The sequence below is a fragment of the Rhincodon typus genome, chromosome 1 (assembly GCF_021869965.1).
Source record: "Rhincodon typus isolate 14 chromosome 1, sRhiTyp1.1, whole genome shotgun sequence".
Lineage (NCBI taxonomy): Eukaryota > Metazoa > Chordata > Chondrichthyes > Orectolobiformes > Rhincodontidae > Rhincodon > Rhincodon typus.
The window spans coordinates 12,830,942-12,856,290 of record NC_063332.1 but is presented as its reverse complement, the minus strand read 5'-3'; the positions used below and the strand labels follow the sequence as shown (position 1 = coordinate 12,856,290).

The following is a 25,349-nucleotide window of genomic DNA, read 5'->3' as shown; positions in this document are numbered from 1 at the left end:
AATAAGAATAAGAATAAGAATAAGAATAAGAATAAGAATAAGAATAAGAATAAGAATAAGAATAAGAATAAGAATAAGAATAAGAATACGACAAAGACGAAGAAGAAGAATAAGACGACGAAAAAAGCAAATTGCCTCCACCACACTCTCAGGCAGCACATTTCAGATCTGAACATCTTTTTAAGTACAGAGCTTCTCATCTCACTTCTGGCTCTCTTGCTGGCAATCTTGAAATTGTGACCCCTAGTTACTGACATATCAGCCAGTGGAAACAGAATAACCTTCTTTACCCTGTCAAAATTGTTTGTAATTTTGAATACCTCAATAAAGTCACCTCAATCTTCTCTGCTCCATGGAGAATAAGCCCAGTTTCTCTTATCTTTCCTTGTATCTAAAATCACTCATTCCAGCTATCATTCTAATAAGTATACTTTGCACTCCCCAGATCCTTAACATCCTTCCTTAAATAAGGTTCTCAGAACTAAACAATACTCCAAATGCAGTGTACCAATAACTTATACAGGGGCAACACCACCTCCTTGTTTTTAAACTCTGTGCCTCTATTTATAAACCCAAAGATCCTTTAAGCCTTCTTCACAACTGTTTCACTTTGTCTGGTCACCTTCAGAAAATTATGCACATAAACCCTGAGGTCCCTCTGCTCTTGTACTCCCCTCAACATTGTTGCATTGAACCTGTATTTTCTTTCCATGCTTCTTCAACCAAATGCATTACTTCAAATTTCTCTGTATTAAAATTCATCTGCCAGGTGTCTACTCATTTGGCCAACTTGTCAATGTCTCTGTGAAGTAACTCTGCATTATTCTCACAATTCACTATTCTCCCAAACTTAGCATCATCTGCAAATTTAGAGATTCTGCCCTCAACACCCATCCCCAAATCGTTCATATAAAATCAGAAAAAATGAATTCTCTCTAACCTGAGAAATGCCCATCGATTCCTACCCTCTGTTTTCTATCTTTTAACCAACTTGGCATCCATGCTGCCAAGGAGCCATCAATCCCAAACATTTCTAATTTGCTGATCAACTTGCCATGTAGCACTATACCAAATACTTTTTGGAAGTCCAAACATACAAGATCCACAGCACTCACCTCATTGAAGAACTCTATCAAAGTTGTCAGACATAACCTGCCCTTGACAACAGCATGCCGATGTTCAACTATTTGCTTATGTTTCTCTAAATGTCTAATACGGGGAGGCATGATTTAAGTTAAGACGGGGAAAGTTCACAGGAGATGTGAGGGGCAAGTTTTTTTTTTTAAACACAGAATGGTAGGTGCCTGGAATGCACTGCCGGGGTAATGGCAGAGGCAGATATGACAGGGGCATTTAGATAAGCCAAAGAATAAGCACAGAACGGAGGGATATGGACCAGAGGCAGGGAGAAAAGATTGGTTTAATTTGTTCAGCACAAAACTGTGGGCTGAAGGTCCTGTTCCTGTGCTGTATTGTTCTATGTTCCAAGTCTTTATCGACCTCATCCCGCATTACAATCTCCACCAGTTATCCCGTTATGGACGTCAAGCTGACAGGTCTGTAGTTTCCTGGTTGCCCTTGGCCCCTTTCTTAAACACTGGCGTCACATTCACAATCCTCGAGACCCCAGGACTTATCCTGTGCTCGGAGAGATCTGGAAAATTTCTGTCAATGGCTCTGCAATTTGCTCCTCGGCCTCTCTCAGCAATCTATGATGTATCTCATCTGGGCATGGCAACATCTCTGTACCTGGAGTGCTGCCAGCCAATTTTTTTTTCCGCACCAGGATCAACAACCAGGAAGCAAGACGATATTTTATGTGGCAATGTGCAATGAGACAGGATTAATTTCTTAGCTATTAGTGAAGGCACTCCTTTGTAGCAAGGATCAACGTGATTAAATTTTTAGTTTGAGGGAAAGATCAGGGGATCAAACATTGGTGCATTAAACTTAATTTGGGACATTTGAGGGTATGAAGATAGCAGGATAAAATGAACTGGGAAATGAGTTTGAGGATAGATTAGTAGTGATGCCATGGCAGACATTTACAGACATATTTCCAAATACTCAAGCTATGCATTCTAGCCCAAGAAATTCAAGGGAATTCTGAAATCCTAACGAAGGAAGTTAAAGGTAGTATCAAATTTAAAGAAAATAATGCATAATTCTGCAAAGATGAGTGACAGTCAGGAAATTGGACAGAACAGAGAACAGCAAAGAATAACTAAAAGGTTAATGAAGTAGGAAATGACAGATGAACTGAACTGATATTTTGCATTGATCTAGTCTGTAGAAGTCATAAGTAACATCCTAGACATAACTGTAAATGTAAGACGTGAAAGGGAACATGTGCTGAGAGCTTTATATGAACTAGAAACAGACTAGGCCCCTGTTCCTGATAGATTGCATCCTAGAGTGTTGAAAAGAACAGGTTGCTGAGATAATGACGCATTGATATTAATTTTCCACAATTCCTTCGATTCTAAAAAGGTCCTATCAAAGTAGAGATTATCAAACTTACCCCTCTACTCAAGAAAGAAAGGGGAGCAGTAATCTGCAGGTCTGTCTATAAACGTCATAGGGAAAACGGTGGAATTTTCATAGACGACAAGGCTGGCATCTGTTGAACTGAGTGACTTTTTGACCATCTTAGACAGCAGTAAAGAGTCACTCAATCACATTGCTGTGGATCTAGAGTCATAAGTTGGTCAGACCAGGTTGGGATAGCACTTCCTAAAAGAACATCGGGGTGGCACGGTGACTCAGTGGTTAGCTCTGCTGCGAGGGCACCAGGGACTTGAGTTAGACAGTCGCCCAAGGGTGGAATCAATGTGTAGTTTGCACGTTACTCCTGTGTTTGCTTGGCTTTCCTCCAGGTGCTGCAGTTTCCTCCCACAGTCCAAAGATGTGCAGGTTAAGTAGACTGACCTTGCTAAATTGCCCATAGTGTCCAGGGTAAAGTAGGTTAGGTCGATTAACCATAGGCAATGCAGGGTTATAGAGGCAGGGTAAGGTGGGGGGATGCTCTTCAGAGGGTTGGTGAGACTCGATAGACCAAATGGCTTGCTTCAACAGAGTCAGGATTCTACAATCAGTGAGTAAGATGGGATTTGAAATGGTTGCCATTAGGCTTGCTTATCTCATTCCATCTTTATTTGTTGGTGAACTCAGATTTACCACCTGCCATGGTGACATTCAAATGCATGACACCTATATATTAGCCTGGCTCTGTGGATTTTCAGCCAAGCTACATGGGCATTCTCTCTCCAGAGCTGCCTGGTTTATCACTTTGCCCTTATGGTCTGCACAAATCAAGTTTTCTTGGCAAACAAGCCCATGTTACCATGCAACCAACTGGTGCACAGTTATCTGCAAAAGAACAAAGAACAAAAAATTACAGCACAGGTACAGGCCCTTCGGCCCTCCAAGCCTGCGCCGATCCAGATCCTCTATCTAAACCTGTCGCCTATTTTCCAACGCCTATTTTCCCTCTGCTCTCTGCCCATTCATGTATCTGTCGAGATACATCTTAAATGACGCTATCGTGCCCGCCTCTACCACCTCCGCTGGCAACACATTCCAGGCACCCACCACCCTCTGCGTAAAGAACTTTCCACGCATATCTCCCTTAAACTTTTCCCCTCTCACCTTGAAATTGTGACCCCTAGTAATGGAGTCCCCCACTCTGGGGGAAAAAGCTTCTTGCTATCCACCCTGTCTCTCCCTCTCCTGATTTTGTAGACCTCAATCAGGTCCCCCCTCAACCTCCATTTTCTAATGTAAATAATCCTAATCTACTCAACCTCTCTTCATAGCTCGCGCCCTCCATACCAGGCAACATCCTGATGAACCTCCTCTGCACCCTCTCCAAAGCATCCACATCCTTTTGGTAATGTGGCGACCAGAACTGTACGCAGTATTCCAAATGTGGTCGAACCAAAGTCCTATACAACTGTAACATGACCTGCCAACTCTTGTACTCAATACCTCGTCCGATGAATGGAAGCATGCCGTATGCCTTCCTGACCACCCTATCGACCTGCATTGCCACCTTCAGGGTACAATGGACCTGAACACCCAGATCTCTCTGTGCATCAATTTTCCCCAGGGCTTTTCCATTTACTGTATAGTTCGCTCTTGAAATCATGAAGTATGCCCTTGGAGAACTTGGTCTTTGTCTGGAGCCATTTCAGGTTGCTCAGCTTATTTTGAATACAATACCTGATTCTGATAGCAGGATCACCACAAAAGGCATGGAAGAATATGGCTAGGAGAATTCGCTGAAGCAGTGTTAGCGAGCAGACCTGTTTATCTCCATTAGTGACTGAAAATGAGTTGAGGCATGGTAACCAAGACATGCACAAGCAGCTATATGGAACGATCAAACCTTTATCATGATATTGTCAACAGCAGAATTTCTACTTTATTTTCCAAAGGCTTTCACGGCCAACTGTGTAAAGGTCTTAATAAAAACCGAAAGCATTGCGAATGCCGTAAATCAGAAACAAAAACAGAAACTGCTGGTAACGCTCAACGAGTATGGCAGCATTAGAACTTGTAGTTCTGAGGAAGGGTCACCAGACCCAAAACATTAACTCCGATTTCTCTTCACAGATGCTGCGAGACCTGCTGAGTGTGCACGTCTGTGTGTAAAGGCCTTGTTCAAGTTAATCGGTCTGCGTTCTAAACTTGATATTTGCCCTTGCACTGTCTAACTATGATTATTGTCATATCAGTGGTTCCATGAACTTTTCAGAAACTCCACTGACAGCTGACCCTGGTCAGGATGCTGCATTAAGCAGCTGGAAAAATTCTCGTCAAAGATTTGATGACACTGTTGGTGAGTGAGGTTCGCCTACGGCTATAGCAAGACTAGTATCTTCCTTCTGCTTTAACAGGTAGAAAATTGAGGCATTTTTATCTGCTTGCGCAGTGGTTCCTTGCTCCCATGTGGACTAAAGGAGTTCAGTACATCTCGTGTCCAGACATTGGTCTTTGTAGACCTCAGCTGGGATAGCATCAGCTCCTGGAGCTCAACAGGAATTTAGTAACAATTTTTTTTAAACAGCACAAGACGATCATAAAGAGGACAGCTGACGGCAGATGGTATGAAGACCAAATGAGGATATGGTTTAATTGCTCTGCCAATCTTTCAACAATCTGAGCAGTGTGGGCTCAATACGGTGTGAAGCTGGAGGATCACAGCAGGTCAGGGAGCATCAGAAGGGCAGGAAAGTCGACATTTCGGGTTTACACTCTTCATCAGGACTCCGTGTGGATTAACTGGCACTAAAGATTGTTGATGAAACAACAGATTAAAGACTGTGTACACATTTCAGAGCATTTCCTCCATGTTTGTGGTGATGACTGCAGTTCATCTACCTTTTCTTCTCACATATTTAAATCTTGCCTGATCAACTGTTCCTGCTTCCTTGTGCGCTAAACTAGTTTCCCAATAAATGCCTCCACTCTTCATCCAATCCACCTGGAATACAAATCCATATATTTGCCACTCAGGAAATAAATATTTAAGAGACTGAAAACTTCAGCTGCAATTATTACTCTAAGAATACTCGAGGAACCCAGGAGAATCTGTGCAAAAAATAATGTAAATTCTTTTCAAAAAGGAGTCCTAATGCTGATGGCTTTGCCTTTGTGATGTCATGCAACAATTCAAAGATAATGCAAGAAAAGAAACTAAAAGGAGACTTGCAACACAAAAGGAAAGTAAACATTTATACACGTTTAAAACAGTTGAAGGATGTGAAGAGAGGAGTGGGTCCAATTAGGGACCAAAATGAGGATTTACTTATTGAGATTTAAGATATGCAATTTATGTTAATTTCCGTACTATTTCTCTTGGAATTTTGATTTTGAACAAGTAGTATGAGCGCTTTGTCAGTATGCATGGAACGGTTTAACTAATTTCTAAGTATTTCTATAGCCATGGTGATTTTGTTGTCTTAAAAAAAAACAAGTCTGAGCGAGACATCCTGAAGACGAATGGAAATTTGTTTACGTTGAGAGAGTCTTCAAGCGAACAAAGTGAACAGTATTGTGCATTCAGCTTTCATGTACAAGATTCTGGAATTTTAGAGGGGGAGCTTAAGGGAACATAGGAACATTAGGCCATGTGTCAACTGAGTCTGGCTGATTGTACACATCAGTGCCTTTTATCCACCCTATCCCCATAACCCTTTACACCATTGACAGTCAAAAGAATTATCAGCATCAATTTTGAACATACTCACTGATCTTCCACAGCCCTGAGTTAGAGTATTTCTAAAGATTCACTACCCTCTGAGTAAAAAGATTTTTGTCCTCATCTTTAAAAGAGAGAGTGACAGCTGGAATATTATATGGTGAAATGTGATTCACGCTTGTAGGAAGAGGATTAAAATAAAACAATGTTTGGGTTTAAACATTGTAAACATGGTAAGAAGTTAAAACACCAGGTTATAGTCCAACAGGTTTATTTGAAATCACAAGCTTTTGGAGTGCTGCTCTTTCGTTAGGTGAAGTGAAGAAAAGTACACAGACACAGAATTAATAGACAGAGAGATCACTAGGCAGAGAGATCAAAAGATCATTCAAGTGGCATGAGTAAAATGTCAACAGCTGAATAGTAAGCGAAGGGATGACTTATAATCCAATTAACTGAGGTTGAGGGATAATATTAAAAATTTAAAAATAAGGTGATGCTGGAGACAAACCGAACGACTGGAATAACATGATAGGTATAAGAGTTGCATGCCAAGGATCTAACCAAAGTAACAAGTAAACTAAAACTGTACAAACTAAGGAAGAGAGATGATAACAAGTTATCAAGGTAATGTCAAAAAGGACAGTAAGGAAGATTTGACAATACAGAACAGCATGATGGCGTGAAACGTAGTGCGACGTGAACCCAAGATCACAGTTGAGGCCGTCTTCATGGGTATGAAGCTTAGCTATCAGTTTCTGCTCGACGATTCTCCGTGGCTTCATATTCAAAGGCCGCCTTGGAGGAAGCTTACCCAAAGATTGGAAATTTTATGTCCTTGACTGCTGAAATGTTCCCTGACCACTCCTGTTTGGCGATTGTTGCACAGTGACCATTCAACCATTGTCTTCGAGTCTGCATGCTCTCGCCAATATACCATGCCTTGGGGCATCCTTGCCTGCAGCCAGTGAGGAAGACAGCACTGGCTGAGTCACATGAATACCAGCCATGTACGTGGTGGGTGGTGTTCCCACATGCGATGGCAGTATTTGTGTCGATGATGTGATTTGTCTTGCAGAGGCTGCCGTGGCAGGCTTGTATGGTGCTGTGGTCGATGTTGTCCTGAAAGCTGGGTAGTTTTGCTGCTAACGATGGTCTGTTTAAGGTTTGGCAATTGTTTAAAGGCAAGAAGTGCAGGTGTCAGGATGATCTTAGTGAGATGTTCGTCATCACTGATGACATGTTGAATGCTGTGAAGAACAGGGCATAGTTTCTCCATTCCAGGGAAGTAATGGACGACAAAGGGTACTCTACCGGTCGTGTCCTGTATCTGTCTTCTGAGGAGGTTGTTGGGGTTCTTCGCTGTGGCACATCGGAACCGTCGATCGATCAGTTGAGCGCTGTATCCTGTTCTTATGAGGATGTCCTTCAAACTCTTTCGGTGTCCGTTGCGTTTCTCCTCACCTCAGCAGATCCTGTATATGCACAGGATCTGTCCGGAGGGGATTGCTTCTTCAACACGTTTAGGGTGGAAGCTAGAGAAGTGCAGCATTGTGAAGTTACCTGTGGACACTGGAGGTAAAGTGAGGCACTGAGGTGTCCATTCCTGATGGAGATGTGTGTGTCCAAGAATGAGACTGATCCTGAAGAGTAGTCCATGGCAAGTCTGATGGTGGGATGAAACTTGTTGATATCACGATGTCGTCATCTCAGTGATCCCTTGCCATGAGTCTAAAGAAAGGAAATTTCGTCAATGTATCTGGCGTATAACGTTGGTTGGAGGTCTTGTTCCAACTTGTGCATGAAAACGTTAGCATATTGGGGTGCACATTTGGTCCATATGGCTGTTCCGTGTGTTTGAATGAAGAACTAGTTGTCGAAGGTGAAGACATTGTGGTCGAGGTTGAAGTGGACGAGTTGTAGGATGGCGTCTGGAAATTGCTAGTTGTTCTTAAGTACTGAGCTGGTTGCAACGATGCTGTTGTCATGGGAGATGCTGGTGTAGAGTGCCAAGAAGTCAATTGTGAGGAGGAACGTTCCTGGTTCGATTGGTAAGCCGGTGCGGAGTTTCGATAATAAGTCTCTAGTGTCACAACAAGCTGGGGTTTCCTCGTATAATGGGTTTTAAGATGCCCTTGACGTAGCCAGAGAGGTTCTCACACAGGGTCCTCTTGCCTGATATGATGGGATGTCCAGGTGTGTTGGCTTTGTGGATCTTTGGAAGGCAGTAGAAGTCCCTTATGTGAGAAGTACACAGAATGACAGTGCGTAGGATACTCCGAAGGTGTGGATCAAAGGGCTTGATCAATCTGTTGAATTGGCGGGTGTGTTCTTTATTCTGATTGGCAGGTCATTGTCTGTTGTGTTCCTGGTTGTTCAGAAGTCAGAATGCTTCTTTGCAGCAGTCCATTCTATTATGTATGACAGATCCTCCTTTATCTGCTGGTTTAATAATGTTACATTTGGTCTTGAGAGCCTGGACGGCATTGCATTATGCTTGGTTGATGCTCTGCACTATCTTGTGAGCACGGCTGATGAATCTGTCGTTAATACATCTCCTGACGGTTTGAGCATACATGTCAAGCCCAGGGCAGCGGCGTTCTGGAGGGTTCGAATTAGACTCTTTCTTCTTTGCTCGCTGCACTGCAGATCTCTGTTGACTGTTCCAGTTCACTGGTTATCTCATTGAGCTCAATGTTGACACCTTGGAGTTTGTGGAAGAATTCCTGGAGCCTCATTCGTCTGATGAATTCCTCTGTGTCTGCTGAGACCAACGTGGTCCATTTCGGTAGTGGGCAGAAATCGAGCCCTCGGCTGAGAACTTGGATTTCATCTGTTGAAGATTGTGGTCAGACAAGTCCCTCTCACTCCGGGAACACTTCCATGTTCAAGCACATTCTGCCCCGATCTTTGGGTAGGCATCCTCCAAGGTGGCCTTTGAAATACATAACAACATAGACTCGCCAAGCAGAAACTGATAGCCGAGCTCCATACCCATGAAGACGGCCTCAATCGTGATCTCGGCTCATGTCATGCTACGTGTCACCCCGCCATACTGTTCTGTAACAGTAAAATCTCCCTTACTGTTCTATTTTGACATCACCTTGATAACTTGTTATGGTCTCTCTTGTTTGTATGTGGAATGAACTGTCAGACAAAGTGGTAGATACAGGTACAGTTACAACATTTAAAAGACACTTGGACATGTACATCAATAAAAAAAGATTGAGGGGGATACGGGCCAAGCACAGGTAAATGGGGCTAGTTTAGTTTGGGAAACTTGGTCGGATGGACGAGTTGGACCAAAGCATCTGTTTCCATGGGAGTACTCAATGAATGGGAGGGCATTAGAAAAGCTCAGAGGAACAGAGGGATTGTGAAGGGGTTGTCCACAGATCCCTGAAGGTGGCTGTACAAGTTAAGGCAGTATACGGCATGTTTGCCTTTATCAGTTAAGGCACAGATTTTAAGAACAGGGAGGTGATGTTGGAGCTGGACAGAACCTGGTTCAGCGACAACTGGAGTACTGAGTGCAGCACTGGTCACCACACTACAGTAAAGAAAAGATGGCATTGGAGGTGGTGCAGAGTCGATACCTGGGATGGAGCATTTCAGTTATGAAGACAGGCTGGATAAACTTGGGATGTTGCGTTGGAGCAGAGAAGGTTAAGGAGTGATCTGATAGGAGGTGTATACAACTATGAAGGACATGGACAGGGTGAGCAGAAAGCAACTGTTGCACTTTGAAGGGTCAAGAACATGGAGGCACAATTCTGAAGTGAAAAGCAGTGGGTGGCATAGTGGCTCAGTGGTTAGCACTGCTACGTCACAGCACCAGGGACATGGGCTCAGTTCTACTTTTGGGTGACTGTGTGTGAAGTTTGTACATTCACCCCATGTCTGTGTGGCTTTTCGCCAGGTGCTCTGGTTTCCTCACATAGTTCAAAGATATGGAGGTTGGGTGGGTTGGCCATGCTAAACTACCAATAGTGTCTAGGAATGGGCAGGCTTGGTGGGTTAGCCATAGGAAATGCTGGGTTACAGGGATGGGGAGGTGGGTCTGCATGGGATGCTCTTTGCAGGGTTGTTGTCAACTCGATGGGTTGAATAGCCTGCTTCCACACTGTAGGGATTCTAAGAGATTAAGAGGGGATTTGAGGAAAAGGTTTTTCACCCAGAGGGGAGTAGGGGTCTTTAAGGGAACCCCCAAGTTTAACTGCAATTGTATATGACTTTTTAAAGAAACCACACTGGAGAATTTTATACTGTTTGGACTCCTTGCGTAAGGAACAGTAGGTTTACTGCAGAGGGGGTGCAAGCACGGTTTCAGGCATGAGGAGATTGTCCCAAGGAGAAAGCAAATAAGTAGAAATGATAGCCCATAATGCTTGGAAGATAAATAAAACAAGCAAGGACTTGATGGGGTAGGTCAGGATAGTCTGCCTCCTTGAGCAGTCCAGAACCAAGGTCACATTTTTAAGCTAAAGGGTGGGTCTATATAGGCAATATATGCTGACATAGACAATAAAATTCACACCCAAGAGCAAAAAAAAATAATTCAGACATGTTGTAAATTTACCTTCAAATAAAATGTTTCTGCATGAAATACTTCATCATTTTATATGCTGGTACTATGTGACAAAATCCTAATCAGTATGCGTGGAGTTGATGAATGAATCCAGCTATCAGGGCTGAGTTTTAAAGTAATGAAGCTGAACAACTTGGCAAGGTTAGAACCCACCTACACTCTGAAATGCACCAAATTCACTGTGTTTCACTTTTAACTTGAATTATTTCCAGATTGGACCAATGGATAATTTGGCAGCTGGTATCCAAATGTTGTGACCTTGACTACAAATTGCACAAAAAACATTTCATCTGGATTTGCAAATGATGTGATTGACTTCTCAAGGTGTACACTTGGAATTTTGTTTTAAATCTGGCTGAACTAATGGATTTCAAATGCAAGTGAATTTCTAATCCAAGTGAAAGACTAATTTTAAGAAAGACACCTTCTGTTTTGCCCAATCTGTAAAAGGAAACCTGATGAAAAATATGGTCATGTAATCTGTATTACTTTAAAAGTCCAGGGGAGAAAAAAAACAAACCTTTTCTCAACCCAACTGCAGAATTCAACAACTTCTTACATCATACCAAAGTTTTTAAAAACTGACCTGGAAATCCATGCCTAGTGTTGGTCACTATGAAAACTAAGTGATATTGGCTCCAGACTTACTTTACCATTTCCATTCATCGTTTTCTGAAAATTTCCTGCAATGACTCTCTTGCCTCTTTCAAACACTGAACTACTCCAATTTATCTGGATATTCTTCAGAACTTACTGCTCTACATGACATCAGCCGTTAGACACTTCAATGAGCAGATATCAGTTCAAGACCTCTCGGGTCTCAGTAACAAAACTGGCAGGGGCGGCTCAGTGGTTAGCACAGCTGTCTCACAGTGCTAAGGACCCGGATTCAATTCCACCCTCAGGGACTGTCTGTGTGGAGTTTGCACATTCTCCCTGTGCACATGTGGGTTTCTGCCAGGTGCTCCAGTTTCCTCCCTCAGTCCAAAGATGCGCAGGTTAGGTGGATTGGCCATGTTAAATTGCCTGTAGTGTCCAGGGGTGTGCAAATTAGTTGGATTAGCCATGGGAAATGCAGAGTTACAGAGAACAGGGGAGGGGAATGGGTCTGGGTGGGATGCTGTTCGGATGGACGGTGCGGGCATGTTTGGCTGATTGGCCTGTTTCCACACTGTATGGATTCTACGATTCTATTGAGTGCAATAGCACCTTGGAGCTAAAACATGATTTTTGTCTCACTTATTTTCTTGATTAATTGGGTCCGTTAGTTCATAATCTAAGCAGCTAGTTGACCAATGTGTCATACTAAACAAAAACCAAAAAAAAAAACTGTGGATGCTATAAATCAGATACAAAAACAGAAAATGTTGGGGAAGCTCAGCAGGTCTGGCAGCATCTGTCAAGAAAAATCAGAGTTAATGTTTCGGGTTAACTCGGATTCAATGAAATGTTAACTCTGATTCCTCTTCACAGATGCTGCCAGACCTGCTGAGCTTTTCCAGCAACTTCTGCTTTTGTTTGTGACCAATTCGTATTGTTGTCTGGCAACATCTTAGGAAATTGAGCAAACAAGTTTGTCATACCACATGACCTGCAAGAACACTTACCTGGTCTTTCACACACACTTCCATTTACTGGATTGATGCAGGTAGCTGCTTTCAAACTAGCAAAATAAGGTTCTGCCAAATAACCACAAAATCCTGCATCACTTGGCTCTTCCATCATCCACTGCAATGATGTGTTCGTGAAGGGTGACATGTCTTCCCAGCACCAATACGAAACATTAATTTTTCGTAATCCAACCCATGGGGTTATGGTAGCTTTGTACTGAAATTTTAACAAATGCGTTACTGTTAAAATGGTAATATTTGCTAAACAAGAACAGAAATACAGCGTGGAGAGCTGGATGAACACAGCGGGCCAAGCAGCATCAGAGGAGCAGGAAGGCTGACGTTTCGGGCCTAGGCCCTTCTTCAGAAAATTCTTTTCTGAATCATGTGTTCAATCAGTTCTACACCTTGTTATCTCAGATTCTCCAGCATCTGCGGTTCCTACTATCTCAGAAATACAGCATTTATTCCAGAGTTGGAAATATTATAGTATTAATCTGGTTTGGCTTTTGTTAAACTGCAAATTTCCAAAATTTTATGGATTTTCCTGCAAACAGATTATTTTCTGTAATTTTGCACAAAAACATAGCATAGAACATTCAGCCCACCTGCTTCAAGCCAGATATAGCACTGTTATATCACAACTAATCCACACCTCACGATCACTTATCTACTGCCATTTTTAATATCCCTTGACACACTTTCCGAAGACTACAACAGTACCGAGGACTTCAAAATAGTACATCAAATATAAAATGCTTATACGACACCAAGGTCACGAATGGCTCTAAGTTTCCGGTGTCACTCTGCACTGACCGAGCTTAGTTTTTAATCATGCTGTCTTTCTTCTGCGTGATCACAAGTATTGTAGTGCAAAGGAGGCTATTTGGTCCATTGTGCCCATTATCCCATAACGAATCATTCCTCTATATCTACTTCAAACAAACAGTCATTTTATAATTACAAACACCCAATTTGATTAGAACATAGAACAGAACTGTACAGCACAGGATTGGGTCAGTCGGCCCACAATTTTATGCCAAACGTAACACCAAATGAAACTAATCCCTTCTGCCTGCCATTGGTCTATATCCCTTCATTCCTTGAATATTCACATGTTTATCTAAAAGGCCCTTAAATGCCCCATTGTATCTGCCTCCACCACAACCCCTGGCAGTGTGTTCCAGACTCCTACCACTGTTCCTCCCCATAGCTTTTGAATTTTCCTCCTCGACTTAAAATACATGCCTCCCTAGTATTAGACATTTCAACTCTGACCGTCAAACCAATCTATGCATCTCATTTTATAGACTTCTATCAAGTCTCTTCTCAACCTCCACTGCTCCAGAGAAAACAACCTACAGTTTTCTAGCCTCTCCTTATAGCTCATACAGTCTAATCCAGGCAGCATCCTGATAAACCTCTTCTGCTCCCTCTCCAAAGCCTCCACATCCTTCCTGCAATGTGGTGACCAGAATTGAATGCAATACTCTAAATGTGGCCTAATCAAACTCTTTATCAAGCTGTGATATGACAGCCTGACTCTTGTACATGATTCCCTGATCAATAAAGGCAAACATGCCAATACGCCTTCTTTACCACCCTATCCACTTTCAGGGAACTACGGACTTCTGTAGATTCTTCTGTACATCAATACTGTTCAGTGTCCTGCCACTAACTGTATACTTTTCTTTAACATTTGATCTCCCAAAGTGCACAACCCATAATTACCCATATTGAACTACATCTGCCATTTCTCCGCTCATATCTGCAAATGATCTATCTCCATCCGGCTGTATTCTTTGACAACCATCTACACTATCCACAATTCCACCGATCTTTGCATCTTCTGCAAATTTACTAACCCACACATCTATATGTTCGTCTAAGTCATTTATATATCTCTCAAACAGCAGAGGTCCCAGTACAGGTCCCTGCAGAACACCACTATCACAGACCTCCAGCCTGAAAAGCATCCTTCCACCACTACCCTCTGTCTTGTATGAGCAAGCCAATTCTGAATCCATGTTGCCAAGTCATCAGGGATCCCATGCATCTTAGTCTTCTGGATGAGCCTACCATGAGGGACCTTGTCAAAAGCCTTACTAAAATCCATGTAAACAACATTCATTGCTCTACAAAGAGGAGATCAAACCCCCCTAATAATTAAAACAGAAACACCCAGAGAAGCTCACCTCGCTTGGTAATCTGCTAAAGGGGAAAAATGGTATAACCTGCCTTTCACCTTCAAATCTGTTACCAACAAAGAACAAAGAAAATTACAGCACAGGAACAGGCCCTTGGGCCCTCCAAGGCTGCAACAACATGCTGTCCATGCCCTTCATAATCTTGTAGGCCTCCATCAGGTCACCACTCAACCTCCATCGTTCCAGTGAGAGCAACCTAAGCTTCTCCAACATCTCCTCATAGCTAATGCTCTCCATACCAGGCAACATCCTGGTAAATCTTTTCTGTACCTTCTCCGAAGCCACCACATCCTTCTGGTAGTGTAACAATCAGAATTGAACACAATATTCCAAATGCGGACTAACTAAGGGTTCTATAAAGCTCCAACATTACCTGACAATTTTTAAACTCAATGCCCCGGCCGATGAAGGCAAGCATGCCGAATGCCTTGTTGACTACCTTCTCCACCTGCCTTGCCGCTTTCAGTGAACTGTGTACCTGTACACCCAGATCCGTCTGACTAGCAGTACTCTTAAGGGTTCTGCCATTTACCGTATATTTTCCATCTGAATTAGACCTTCCAAAATGCATCACCTCACATTTTTCCAGATTAAACTCCATCTGCCATCTCTCTGCCTAAGTCACCAACTGATCTATATCCTGCTGTATCCTTTGACGGTCCTCATTGCTATCCACAATTCTACCAACCGGTGTGTCATCAGCAAGCTTACTAATCACACCAGTAACAGACCAGTTACGTTCTCCTCCAAATCATTTAAATAGCAAAAGTCCCAACATTGATCCCTGGAGAACGTCACTAGTCACAGCCCTCTATTCAGCAACGCACCCTTCCACTGCTACCCCCTGTTTTCTATGACTGAGCCAGATTTTTAACAATCATGCAAGCTCATCTCTGACCCCATGCGACTTTACCTTCTGTATCAGCCTGCCATGAAGGACTTTGTCAAATGCCTTACTGAAGTCCATGTAGGCAACACCCACTGCCCTACCCTCATCGATCATCATCATTTCCTCAAAAAACTCAACCAAATTAGTGAGACATGACCTCCTCTTCACAAAACCATGTTGCCTCTCACTAATGTGCCCACTTATTTCCAAGTGGGAGTAAGTCCTGTCTCAAAGAATCCTTTCCAATAATTTCCCTACCACTGACGCAAGGCTCACCGGCGGCAAGGCTCACTGGCCTGTAATTCGCTGGATTATTCCTGCCACCCTTCTTAAACGAAGGAACAATATTGGCTATTCTCCAGTCCTCCGGGGCCTCTGCTATAGTCAGTGAGGATACAAAGATTTCCCTCAAGGCCCTAATAATTTCCTCCCTTGCCTCTCTTAGTATTCTGAGATATATCCCATCAGGCCCTGGGGATTGTCTACCTTGATGTTTTTCAAGATCCCCAATACCTCGTCCCTTTTGATCTCAACGTGACCCAAACTGTCTACACACCCTTCCGCAGACTCATCATCCACCAAGTCCTTCTCTATGGTGAATACTGATGAAAAGTACTCATTTAATACCTCGCCCATTTCCTCTGGTTCCACACAAATTCCCTTCCCTGTCCTTGAGTGGGCCAACCCTCTCCCTGGCTACCCTCTTGCTCTTCATATAAAAAGATGCTAAATGAAAGAAATCCCCGATACTCACTTTATAAGCAATGAGTAACAATTTATTTACCTACTAACAAGCTGAACAATTCCCCCTTAACTGCTAACCATTCTTGAACCGAACAAAATTCTAATGGCATGCTGTTCCAACAAATACATGTCCCACTTATATAAACCGAAGTAATAAGAAAACTAAATTAAAACAGACTCTCAAAACAACACAGTCAGGCTGTGTCTTCCAGAATGTTGTGTCTCTTTTTGGCTATTCCTCAGTCAGGAGTTTTCTTCATCAAATCCTTGTGTCAGGAATATTAGCTAAAAGTGCATGCAGGAGGCTCTTCCTATGGGGAACATGCCCTACATTCGTACTTAGGTCTCCACTTTTAAAGGTCAAGCTACATCAAGTGTTTCCATCAATTCCATGCATTTTAATTTTTGACAATCAACTGTATAGAAGTAGATTAAATGCCTTCTGGAAGACTACACGACGCTTGCTGTTGTTCATTCTTATTACTTGCTTTTGACAAGGCCCGAAACTAGATTCTAAATATTCAAATGTAATCCGACCAGGGCTTTATAAAATCTCAGGAGGTACATCTCTGCTCTTTTTCCTTTTTACACGAAAAAAAGTGTCTCCACACTTGAGTCACCTTGAAACACTGAATATTATGTAAGATTTTACTGCAATAGAGTTGATTTTTCTCCCCACTTGTTCCTCTTCCATTGCTCCTCCAGCCACAGTTTGACATCAGCTAGAGTCTCTGAAATAGGCTCCTGACCTATGTAACGGGCTCCGAGGTCTTGGTTACAGACCGCTACTCCCACAATTGCCCCGTCTGAGCTGAAGCCATGGGCCTGGGGATCCCTATCCAATGTTACTCCAGGCGCTGCTGCCAGTCCACCTTCCATCCTTTTTGCCAATGCTTCCGCTCCTTAAGGCACCCGGGCCTAGCTGCGGACCTGAAGCCTGGGCCCAGGGAGTCAGCCTGGGACCTGCCCCTCGCTCGCCCAAGACCCCGGGCTGAGGTGGAGCCTAATGACACATCACCAAATCGAGAATTGCCTGTTCCCTCGTGGGCTCTACCACAATCTGTTTCAAAACACTTTCACATACACATTCCACAAATTCCTTTTTTTGGGTTCTGCCACAAACCTGACCTCCCCAATTCACCTACATAGTGAAGTCCTCCAGGATTACTGACTTACACCTCTCTAAAATGCCTTTTCTATTTCCTGATTTATTTCCTGCTCCATATCCGGACTACTGTACATAACATCCCTTAGGGTCTTTTCTCCTGTGCGGTTCCTCAACTCTATCCACGTCGATTTTATACCTTCCAACTCAAATTTCATTTCTTGCTATCGGTTTAATTCTATTTGTTACAAATCAACCCCACCTCGTCTGTCCACCTGCCTGTCCTTTCAATAGGACACATACCCTTGGATATTTAGCTCTCAGCCCTAATCCCCTTGCGGCCACATCTGCAATACCGACACGATACCCGCCAATTTCAATCTGCAAGTTCCCTCCAAGCCTTGTACCATCCTGACTTAGAAACGTATCGTCAATCCTTCACTATGCTGGATCAAAATCCTGGCATTCCCTCCCTAAAGCCATTCTGGGTCAACCCACAGAATATGAACTGTGGCAATTCAAGAATGGAGCTCTCCACCACATGCTCAAGTGCAACGAGGGACAAGCAAGAAATGCTGGCCAGCCAAAACAACCACTTTTGGAAGGATGCACTAATTCTGAATCGTGCTAAATACGATTGTTTATCTGTAGGTTTTGCTCATGTACAGTTTCAACCCAGCTTACTGCAAAGTTGTGAAGAACAATTATACTGGACTCGAAACATTAACTTTTTCACTCCACAGGTATCGTTAGACCTGCTGGGTTTCTTCAGCACTGTCTTTTTTTTAAAAACTTATTTCTCATCTTCTGAAGCTAATTTTCTTTTTGAAATTCATTCATTGGACGTGAGCATCACAGACCAGGACCAATATTTATTGCCTATATCTCATTGCTTTCCAGACAGGATGGTAATCAGGTTCCATTTTCAGATCTGGGCTAATAATTCTCTTTTCCTCAAATCATTACAGTCACAACTACCACATTGCTCCTTTGCATCAGAATACCAGTCAATCCCATGTCATTCACTCACTCATACTAAATCTAGTATGGCTCATTCATTTGTCACTTCAAATTTATTTTCATACAAGCATGGCTCCACCACGGAGGCGGCCACTTGGCTCTTGTTACTGCAGCAACTGTTTCCTCCCAGTTGCTCCCAGACTTATGAATAAGCGTCTCATACATTCGAGTTTGCCTGCACCTTCTCTGAAGCTGTAACACTATATTCTGCATTCTGTTCTATTACCCTGATGTACTTCAATCAGGTATGGTTTGTCTGGTTAGCATGCAATACAATTTCACTGTATCTTGGTAACTGTGACAATAATAAATCTAATTAAAAAAACACTTTCCTGCCACTCTGTACTTGAATTTGTCTTCAGAAAATTACTCCATTCCCTTGCAAAAGCCACCAATCTGCCTGTACTGTTCGCAGGCATTGTGTCACCACTTACGCCATAAAGAGAGCTTTTCATGACCAGTCTGTTATCATTCACCTTAAATCAGTGTCCTCTGGATCTCAACCCTTGTGCTAATTGTTTTGTTTTATTGAATAATACACAGCCCATAGTTGTTCCTTATTCTGTGCAAAAATTAAAGCTTACCATTCTCATCACTTTATTTACACTGCTTGTTTCCAATATTTGGACATAACTTTCTCAAAAGTTTAAGTTTCTGTAGGCTTGAAATCAAAGGCTTATATTGCTTGTTATTTCTTAATTCGTAGATGACTCCATTATCTGATTACCTTCACTGAAATCCCTTCTTTCCCTGAATTTTATCAGAATTGTTGCTACTGCTTTTCCAATTCCCTGGCTAGGGTTTTTAGGTCCCAATCACGTCCAGTTTCATTCAAGTACAAGTTTGCTATAATGCTTCAAGAATTGAATAATACGACAGTTCACACTTAAGAATCAATTAGTACAGGCTTGCTCAGGTGTGTTAAGTGCTGTCTGAGCTTGCAACATTAAAATTTCAGTTGAAACTTAATTTTATTTCAGGTCAAATATAGGAGTTTTCAATTCAACAATTATCAATTACTTATCTTAAATCACTCAAATGTTTACCTTTTTGTTGGGGACTAATGCCTCCTTTGAGTCTGCTGCGAAAATGTTCTCTAATCCCAAAACACAATCTATTCACTCAACATAAAGCAAACAGAATTGCTATTTTCATACAGATACAAATGACTGATTCAGAATTAACAGATTCAGTTCAACCAAAACAAAACAAACTGAACTCACCAACACATGCATTATCTGCAACTCCTTGAGAACAAATTCAACTTTTTTCTGTGATGTAAGTGAGGCAAGTGCTGCATTTTGACTCCGACAGAACAACTTAGCATTATCATAGTTTTCTTTTGCAGTGGTGATTGTCAAACACGAGTTTCCTACCAAGTGCCAGCTCTCTCCACAGATGGTTTCTGTAATTCCCAAATTTGAAAATTAAACACTTCAAAATGAAATACAACAGTACTTCCCTTAACTGTTAATTGAAAGTCAAAATACATAATTGCAAGACATAGAAACACAATCATGGCTGATTCCAAACTCAGTACCCCCACCCCCCACCAATATCCCTTGGTCCCATTAGCCACAACAGCTATACCTACCTCCTTCTTGAAAACACAATGCTTTGGCCTCAACCACTTTGTGGTAGCGAATTCACCACTCTCTTACTGAAGAAATTTCTCCTCATCTCAGTCCTAAAAGGTTTACATAAACTAGGACGTCTGGTTTTAGACTCCCCCACCATCAGGAACATTCTTCCTGCATCTAACCTATCTGGTCCTGTTAGAATTTTATATGCTTCTGTGATATTCCCAATGCCCATGGCCCCCAACTTCTAAACTCCAATGAATATCATCCTAACTTAGCATCCCATCATATATCAGTGTTGCCATTCCGGGAAGCAATTTGGTTAGCCTTCGCTGCACTCCCTCTAAAGCAAGAACATTCTTCCTCAGAAGTGATCAAAAATACATGCAGTATTTAAGGAGTGGCCACACCAATGCCCTGTGCAGTTGCAGCAAAGCATCCTTGTTCTTGTACAATGGACTGCAGCATTGTCCCCACTACCGACGTCAGACTCAATAGTTTATAATTACATTTTCTCTCTACCTCTCTTTTTAAATAGTGGGGTTACATTAGCTCCTCTTTAATCTGTAGGAACTATTCCAGAGTCCAAAGAACCTTGGAAGACAATTGCCCTGACATCCACTACTTCTCGGACCACTTCCCACGGGTAGGCAATGGCTTAGTGGTATTATTGCTTGACTATTAATCCAGAAACTCAGAAAATATTCTGGGGACCCGGGTTCAAATCCCAAAGTTGAATTCAATATATTGGGAGGAAAAAAAAACAAAAAAAAACAAAAGAAAAAAAAATTGGGAATTCAGAATCTACTGATCACCATGAAATCATTGTCAATTGTCAGAAAAACCCATCTGGTTCACTAATGTCCTTCAGGGAAGGAAATCTGCCTCCCTCACCTACATGTGACTCCAGACCTACAGTAATGTGGTTGATTCTCGATTGCCCTCTGAAATGGCCCAGCAAGCCATCCAGTTGTACCATTCACTACAAAGTCTCAAACAAATGAAACCAGATGGATCACACTGTATCGACCTCGGCACCGGAAAGGTCAACGGCAGAAATTACCCTGTCTCCCCTGCAAAGTTGTCTTTATTAGCATCTGGGGGCTGGTTCCAAAATCTCTCAGACTAGTCAAGCAACAGCCTCACATTATCTTTACAGTATAATTCTGTGAGTATGACTATGTCCCAGTCACCACCATCACCCTCCCTGGATATGTCCTGTATCACTAGCAGGAGAGATCCAGTAGAGGTGGCGGCACAGTGGTATACAGTCAGGATGGGGTTGCTCTGAGAGTCCTCAAAAGTGATGCTAGACCCCATAAAGTCTCATGGCTTCAGGTTAAACACAGGCAAGGTAATCCTGCTGATTACCACATACTGTGCTCCCTCAGCTGATGAATCAGTACTCCACCATGTTGAACAACACTTAAGAGGAAGCAAGGGCACAAAATGTACTCTGGGTGGAGGAGTTCAATGTCCACCACCAAGAATGGCTCAGCAGCAGTACTACTCATCGAGCTGGTCAGGTACTAAAGGACATAGCTGCTAGACTGGGCGTGCGGCAGGTGGTGAGGAAACCAAGAGGGAAAAAACATACTTGACCTCATCCTTACCAATCTCCCAGCTGCAGTTGCATCTGTCCACAACAGTATCAGTATGAGCAACCACTACACACAGACCTTGTGGAGACGTAGTCCAGATTTCACATTGAGAATAACTTCCATCGTGTTGTGTGGCACTATCACTGTGCTAAATGGGACAGACTTCGCACAGATCTAGCAACTCAAGACTGGGCCACTATGAGGCGCTGTGGCCATCAACAGCAACAGCAACAGAATTGTACTCCAGTACAATTTGTAACCACATGGCCCAACATATCCCCCACTCAACCATTACCAACAAGCCAGGGAATTAACCCTGGTTCAATGGAGAGTGTGGGAGGGAATACCAGGAGCACCGCCAGGCACACTTGAAGATGCTGTGTCAGCCTGGTGAAGCAACCAAACGGGACTACTTGCATGCCAAACAGCATAAGCAGCAAGTGACAGACACAGCTAAGCGATCCCACAACCAACGGATCAGATCGAAGCTCTGCAGTCCGACTACATCCAGTTGTGAATGGTGGTGGATGATTAAACAACTCACTGGAAGAGGTGGTTCCACAAATATCCCCATCCTGAATGATGGAGGAGCCCAGCACATCAGTGCAGAAGACAAGGCAGAAACTTTCACAGAAAGCTTCAGCAACAAGCAAGGAGTGGATGATCCATCGCGGCCTCCTCCAGTGGTCCCCAGCATTACAGATACCAGTCTTCAGCCAATTCGATTCACTCCGCGAGATATTAAGAAATGGTTGGAGACACTGGATACTGCAAAGGCCACGGGCCCTGACATCATTCCGGCAACAGTATTGAAGACCTGTGCTCCAGAACTTGCTGCTCCCCTAGGCAAGCTGTTGCAGTACAGTTACAACACTGGTATCTTCCCAGCAATGTGGAAAATTGTCCAATGTCCTGTACATAAAAAGCAGGACAAATCCAACCCGACCAATTACCACCCCATCAGTCTCTTCTCAATCATCAGTCAAGTGATGGACGGTATCACCAGTGCTATCAAGAAGCACCTGCTCAGCAATAACTTGCTCAGCGACATCCAGTTTGGGTTCCGCCAGGGCTATTTAGCTCCTCACCTCGTTACAGCCTTGGTTCAAACATGGACAAAAGAGCTGAATTCCAGAGGTACGGCGAGAGTGACAGCCATTTACATCAAGGCTGCATTCAACTGACTGTGGGATCAAGGATCCCGAGCAAAAGTGGAATTAATTAGGATTGGGGGAAAACTCTAAGGTGGTTGGAGTCATACCTGACACATAGGAAGATGGTCGTGATGGTTGGAGGTCAATCATCTCAGCTGCAGGACACTTCTACAGGTGTTCCTCAGGGTAGTGTTCTAGGGCCAACCATCTTCAACTGCTTCATCAAGGACTTTGCTTCCATCATAAGGTCAGAAGTGGGAATGTTCGTCAACGATTGCACAATGTTCAGCACCATTCGTGACCTCCCCAGATACTGAAGCAGTCCACGTTCAAATGCAACAAGATCTGGACAATATCCAGGGTTGGGCTAACAAGTGGTAAGTGACATCCGCGCCACACAAATGCCTGGCTATGACCATCACCAATAAGAGACAATCTAACCACCGTCCCTTGGCATTCAACGGTGTTACCATCACTGAATCCCGCACTATCAACATCCTTTGGGATTATCATTGACCAGAAACTCACTGGACTCACCACATTAACACAGTGGCTACAACAGCAGGTTAGAAACTAGGAATATGGCAGCGAGTAATTCACCTCCTGACTCCTCAAAGCCTGTCCACCATCTACAAGGCACAAGACAGGAGTGTGATGGAATACTCTCCACTTGCCTGGAATCAGTGGCCCCAACAATACTCAAGACGTTTGACACCATCCAGGACAAAGCAGCTCGCTTGATTAGCACTAAATCTACAAGTATGCATTCCCTCCACCACTGACGCTCAGCAGCAGCAGCAGCAGCAGCAGCAGCAGCAATGTGTACAATCTATAAGATGCACTGCAGAAATTCACCAAACATCCACAAACAGCACCCTCCAACCCCACAACCACTTCCATCTAGAAGGACAAGGGCAGCAGATACATGGGAACACCACCACCTTCAAGTTCCCTTCCAAGCCACTCAGCATCCTGACTTGGAAATATATCACCGTTCCTCCACTGTCACTGGGTCCAAATCCTGCAATTCCCTCCCTAATGGGATTATGGGTCAACCCACTGCAGGTGGACTGCAGCAGTTCAAGGCGGCAGCTCACTACCACGTTCTCAAGGGCAACAAGGGACAGGCAATAAATGTTGGCCAGCCAGCGACACCCACATCCCACAAATGAATTAGAAAAGGTAATCTGGGATGTAGATTATCAGGCTCTAGAGATTTATCAGCCTTCAATTGCAACAATTTCTCCAACACAATCTCTCTTTGCTGGTGAGATCACATCTGGAGTACTGAAAGTAGTTCAGTCAAGGCAGTTCAGAGAAGCCACACTGGGTTAGAGCTATGGTCTTATGTGCAAAGGCTAAACAGGTTGGGAGCAATATGTCCTCGACTAATATGTCATGGAGATAACTAGGAAGCAGGCCATGGGTCATGGGTAATGAGGCAGGTTTAACAGATGACATCCAAATAAAATTGCCCAGGAAGAATTGATCATAACATGACAAATGCAATATTCACCTTGAGTGAGAAACTCGGGTCAGAAACAACTGTTTAATGTGAGTGAGGGGAATTACAATGAAATGAGGATAGAGTTAGCCAAAATAAACTGGTGGATACATTAGCACAAGAATGACAGTAAGCAAGCAGTGGCAGACATGTCCATTCCAGTTAAGAAGGAAGGATTCTAAGACAGGGCTAAACCAACTATGGCTATCAAAGGAAGTTAAGCAGAGTATGAAGTCAGAGAGCTGCACAGCATGGAAACAGGCCCTTCGGTCCAACTTGTCCATGTCGACCTATCCTAAATTAATCTAGTCCCATTTGCCAGCATTTGGCCCAAATCCCTCTGAACTCTTCTCATTCATGTACCCAACCAGATGCCTTTTACATGTTGTAATTGTACTAGCCTCCACCACTCCCTCTGGCAGCTCGTTTCATACACGCACCACTCAGCATGAAAAGTTGCCTCTCAGCTTCCTTCGTTCTCACGTAAACCTGGGCCCTCAATTTCTGGACTCGCCTACTCTGGGAAAGAGACCGACTATTCAGCCTATCCATGGCCCTCATGATTTTTTTAAACCTAAAGGTCACCCCTCAACTTCCAAGACAGCAAGGAAAAAAGCCCCAGCCTATTCAGCCTCTCCCTATAGCTTAAACCCTCCAACCCTGGCAACATTCTTGTAAATAGTTTTGTGAACCCTTTCAAGTTTAGCATCTTTCCTTTCGCAGGGAGACCAGAATATGGATACTAAATAAAAACCGAAAGAACTGCAGATGCTGTAAATCAGGAACAAAAACAAAGTTAGAGATAACAAGGTGTACAGCTGGATAAGGGTCTAGGCCCGAAACGTCAGCCTTCCTGCTCCTCTGATGCTGCTTGGCCTGCTGTGTTCATCCAGCTCTACACCTTGTTATCTCAGATTCTCCAGCATCTGCAGTTCCTACTATCTCTGAAACAAAAACAAAGTTGCTGGAAAAGCTCAGCAGGTTGGCAGTATCTGTGAAGAAAAAAAAAATCAGAGTTAATGTTTCGGGTCCCGTGGCCCTTCCTCAGAACCGTTTTGAGGCTCACCGGACCTGAAACGGTTAACACTGATTTTTTTCTTCACAGATGCTGCCAGACCTGCTGAGCTTTTCCAACAACTTTGTTT

At 43.2% G+C, this 25,349-nt stretch overlaps 1 protein-coding gene across 1 annotated transcript in view; it reads right to left on the bottom strand.

Moving 5' to 3' along the window:
* atrn (attractin) overlaps window positions 1-25,349 on the bottom strand; it is a 233,320-nt gene that overhangs the window by 23,363 nt on the left and 184,608 nt on the right. The window contains exons 14-15 of the mRNA XM_048602194.1: window positions 19,589-19,770; window positions 12,398-12,617 (exon numbers count right to left, since the gene is read on the bottom strand). Of these exons, the coding sequence (XP_048458151.1) occupies window positions 12,398-12,617; window positions 19,589-19,770 (402 nt within the window). The remainder of the gene's footprint in view (window positions 1-12,397; window positions 12,618-19,588; window positions 19,771-25,349) is intronic.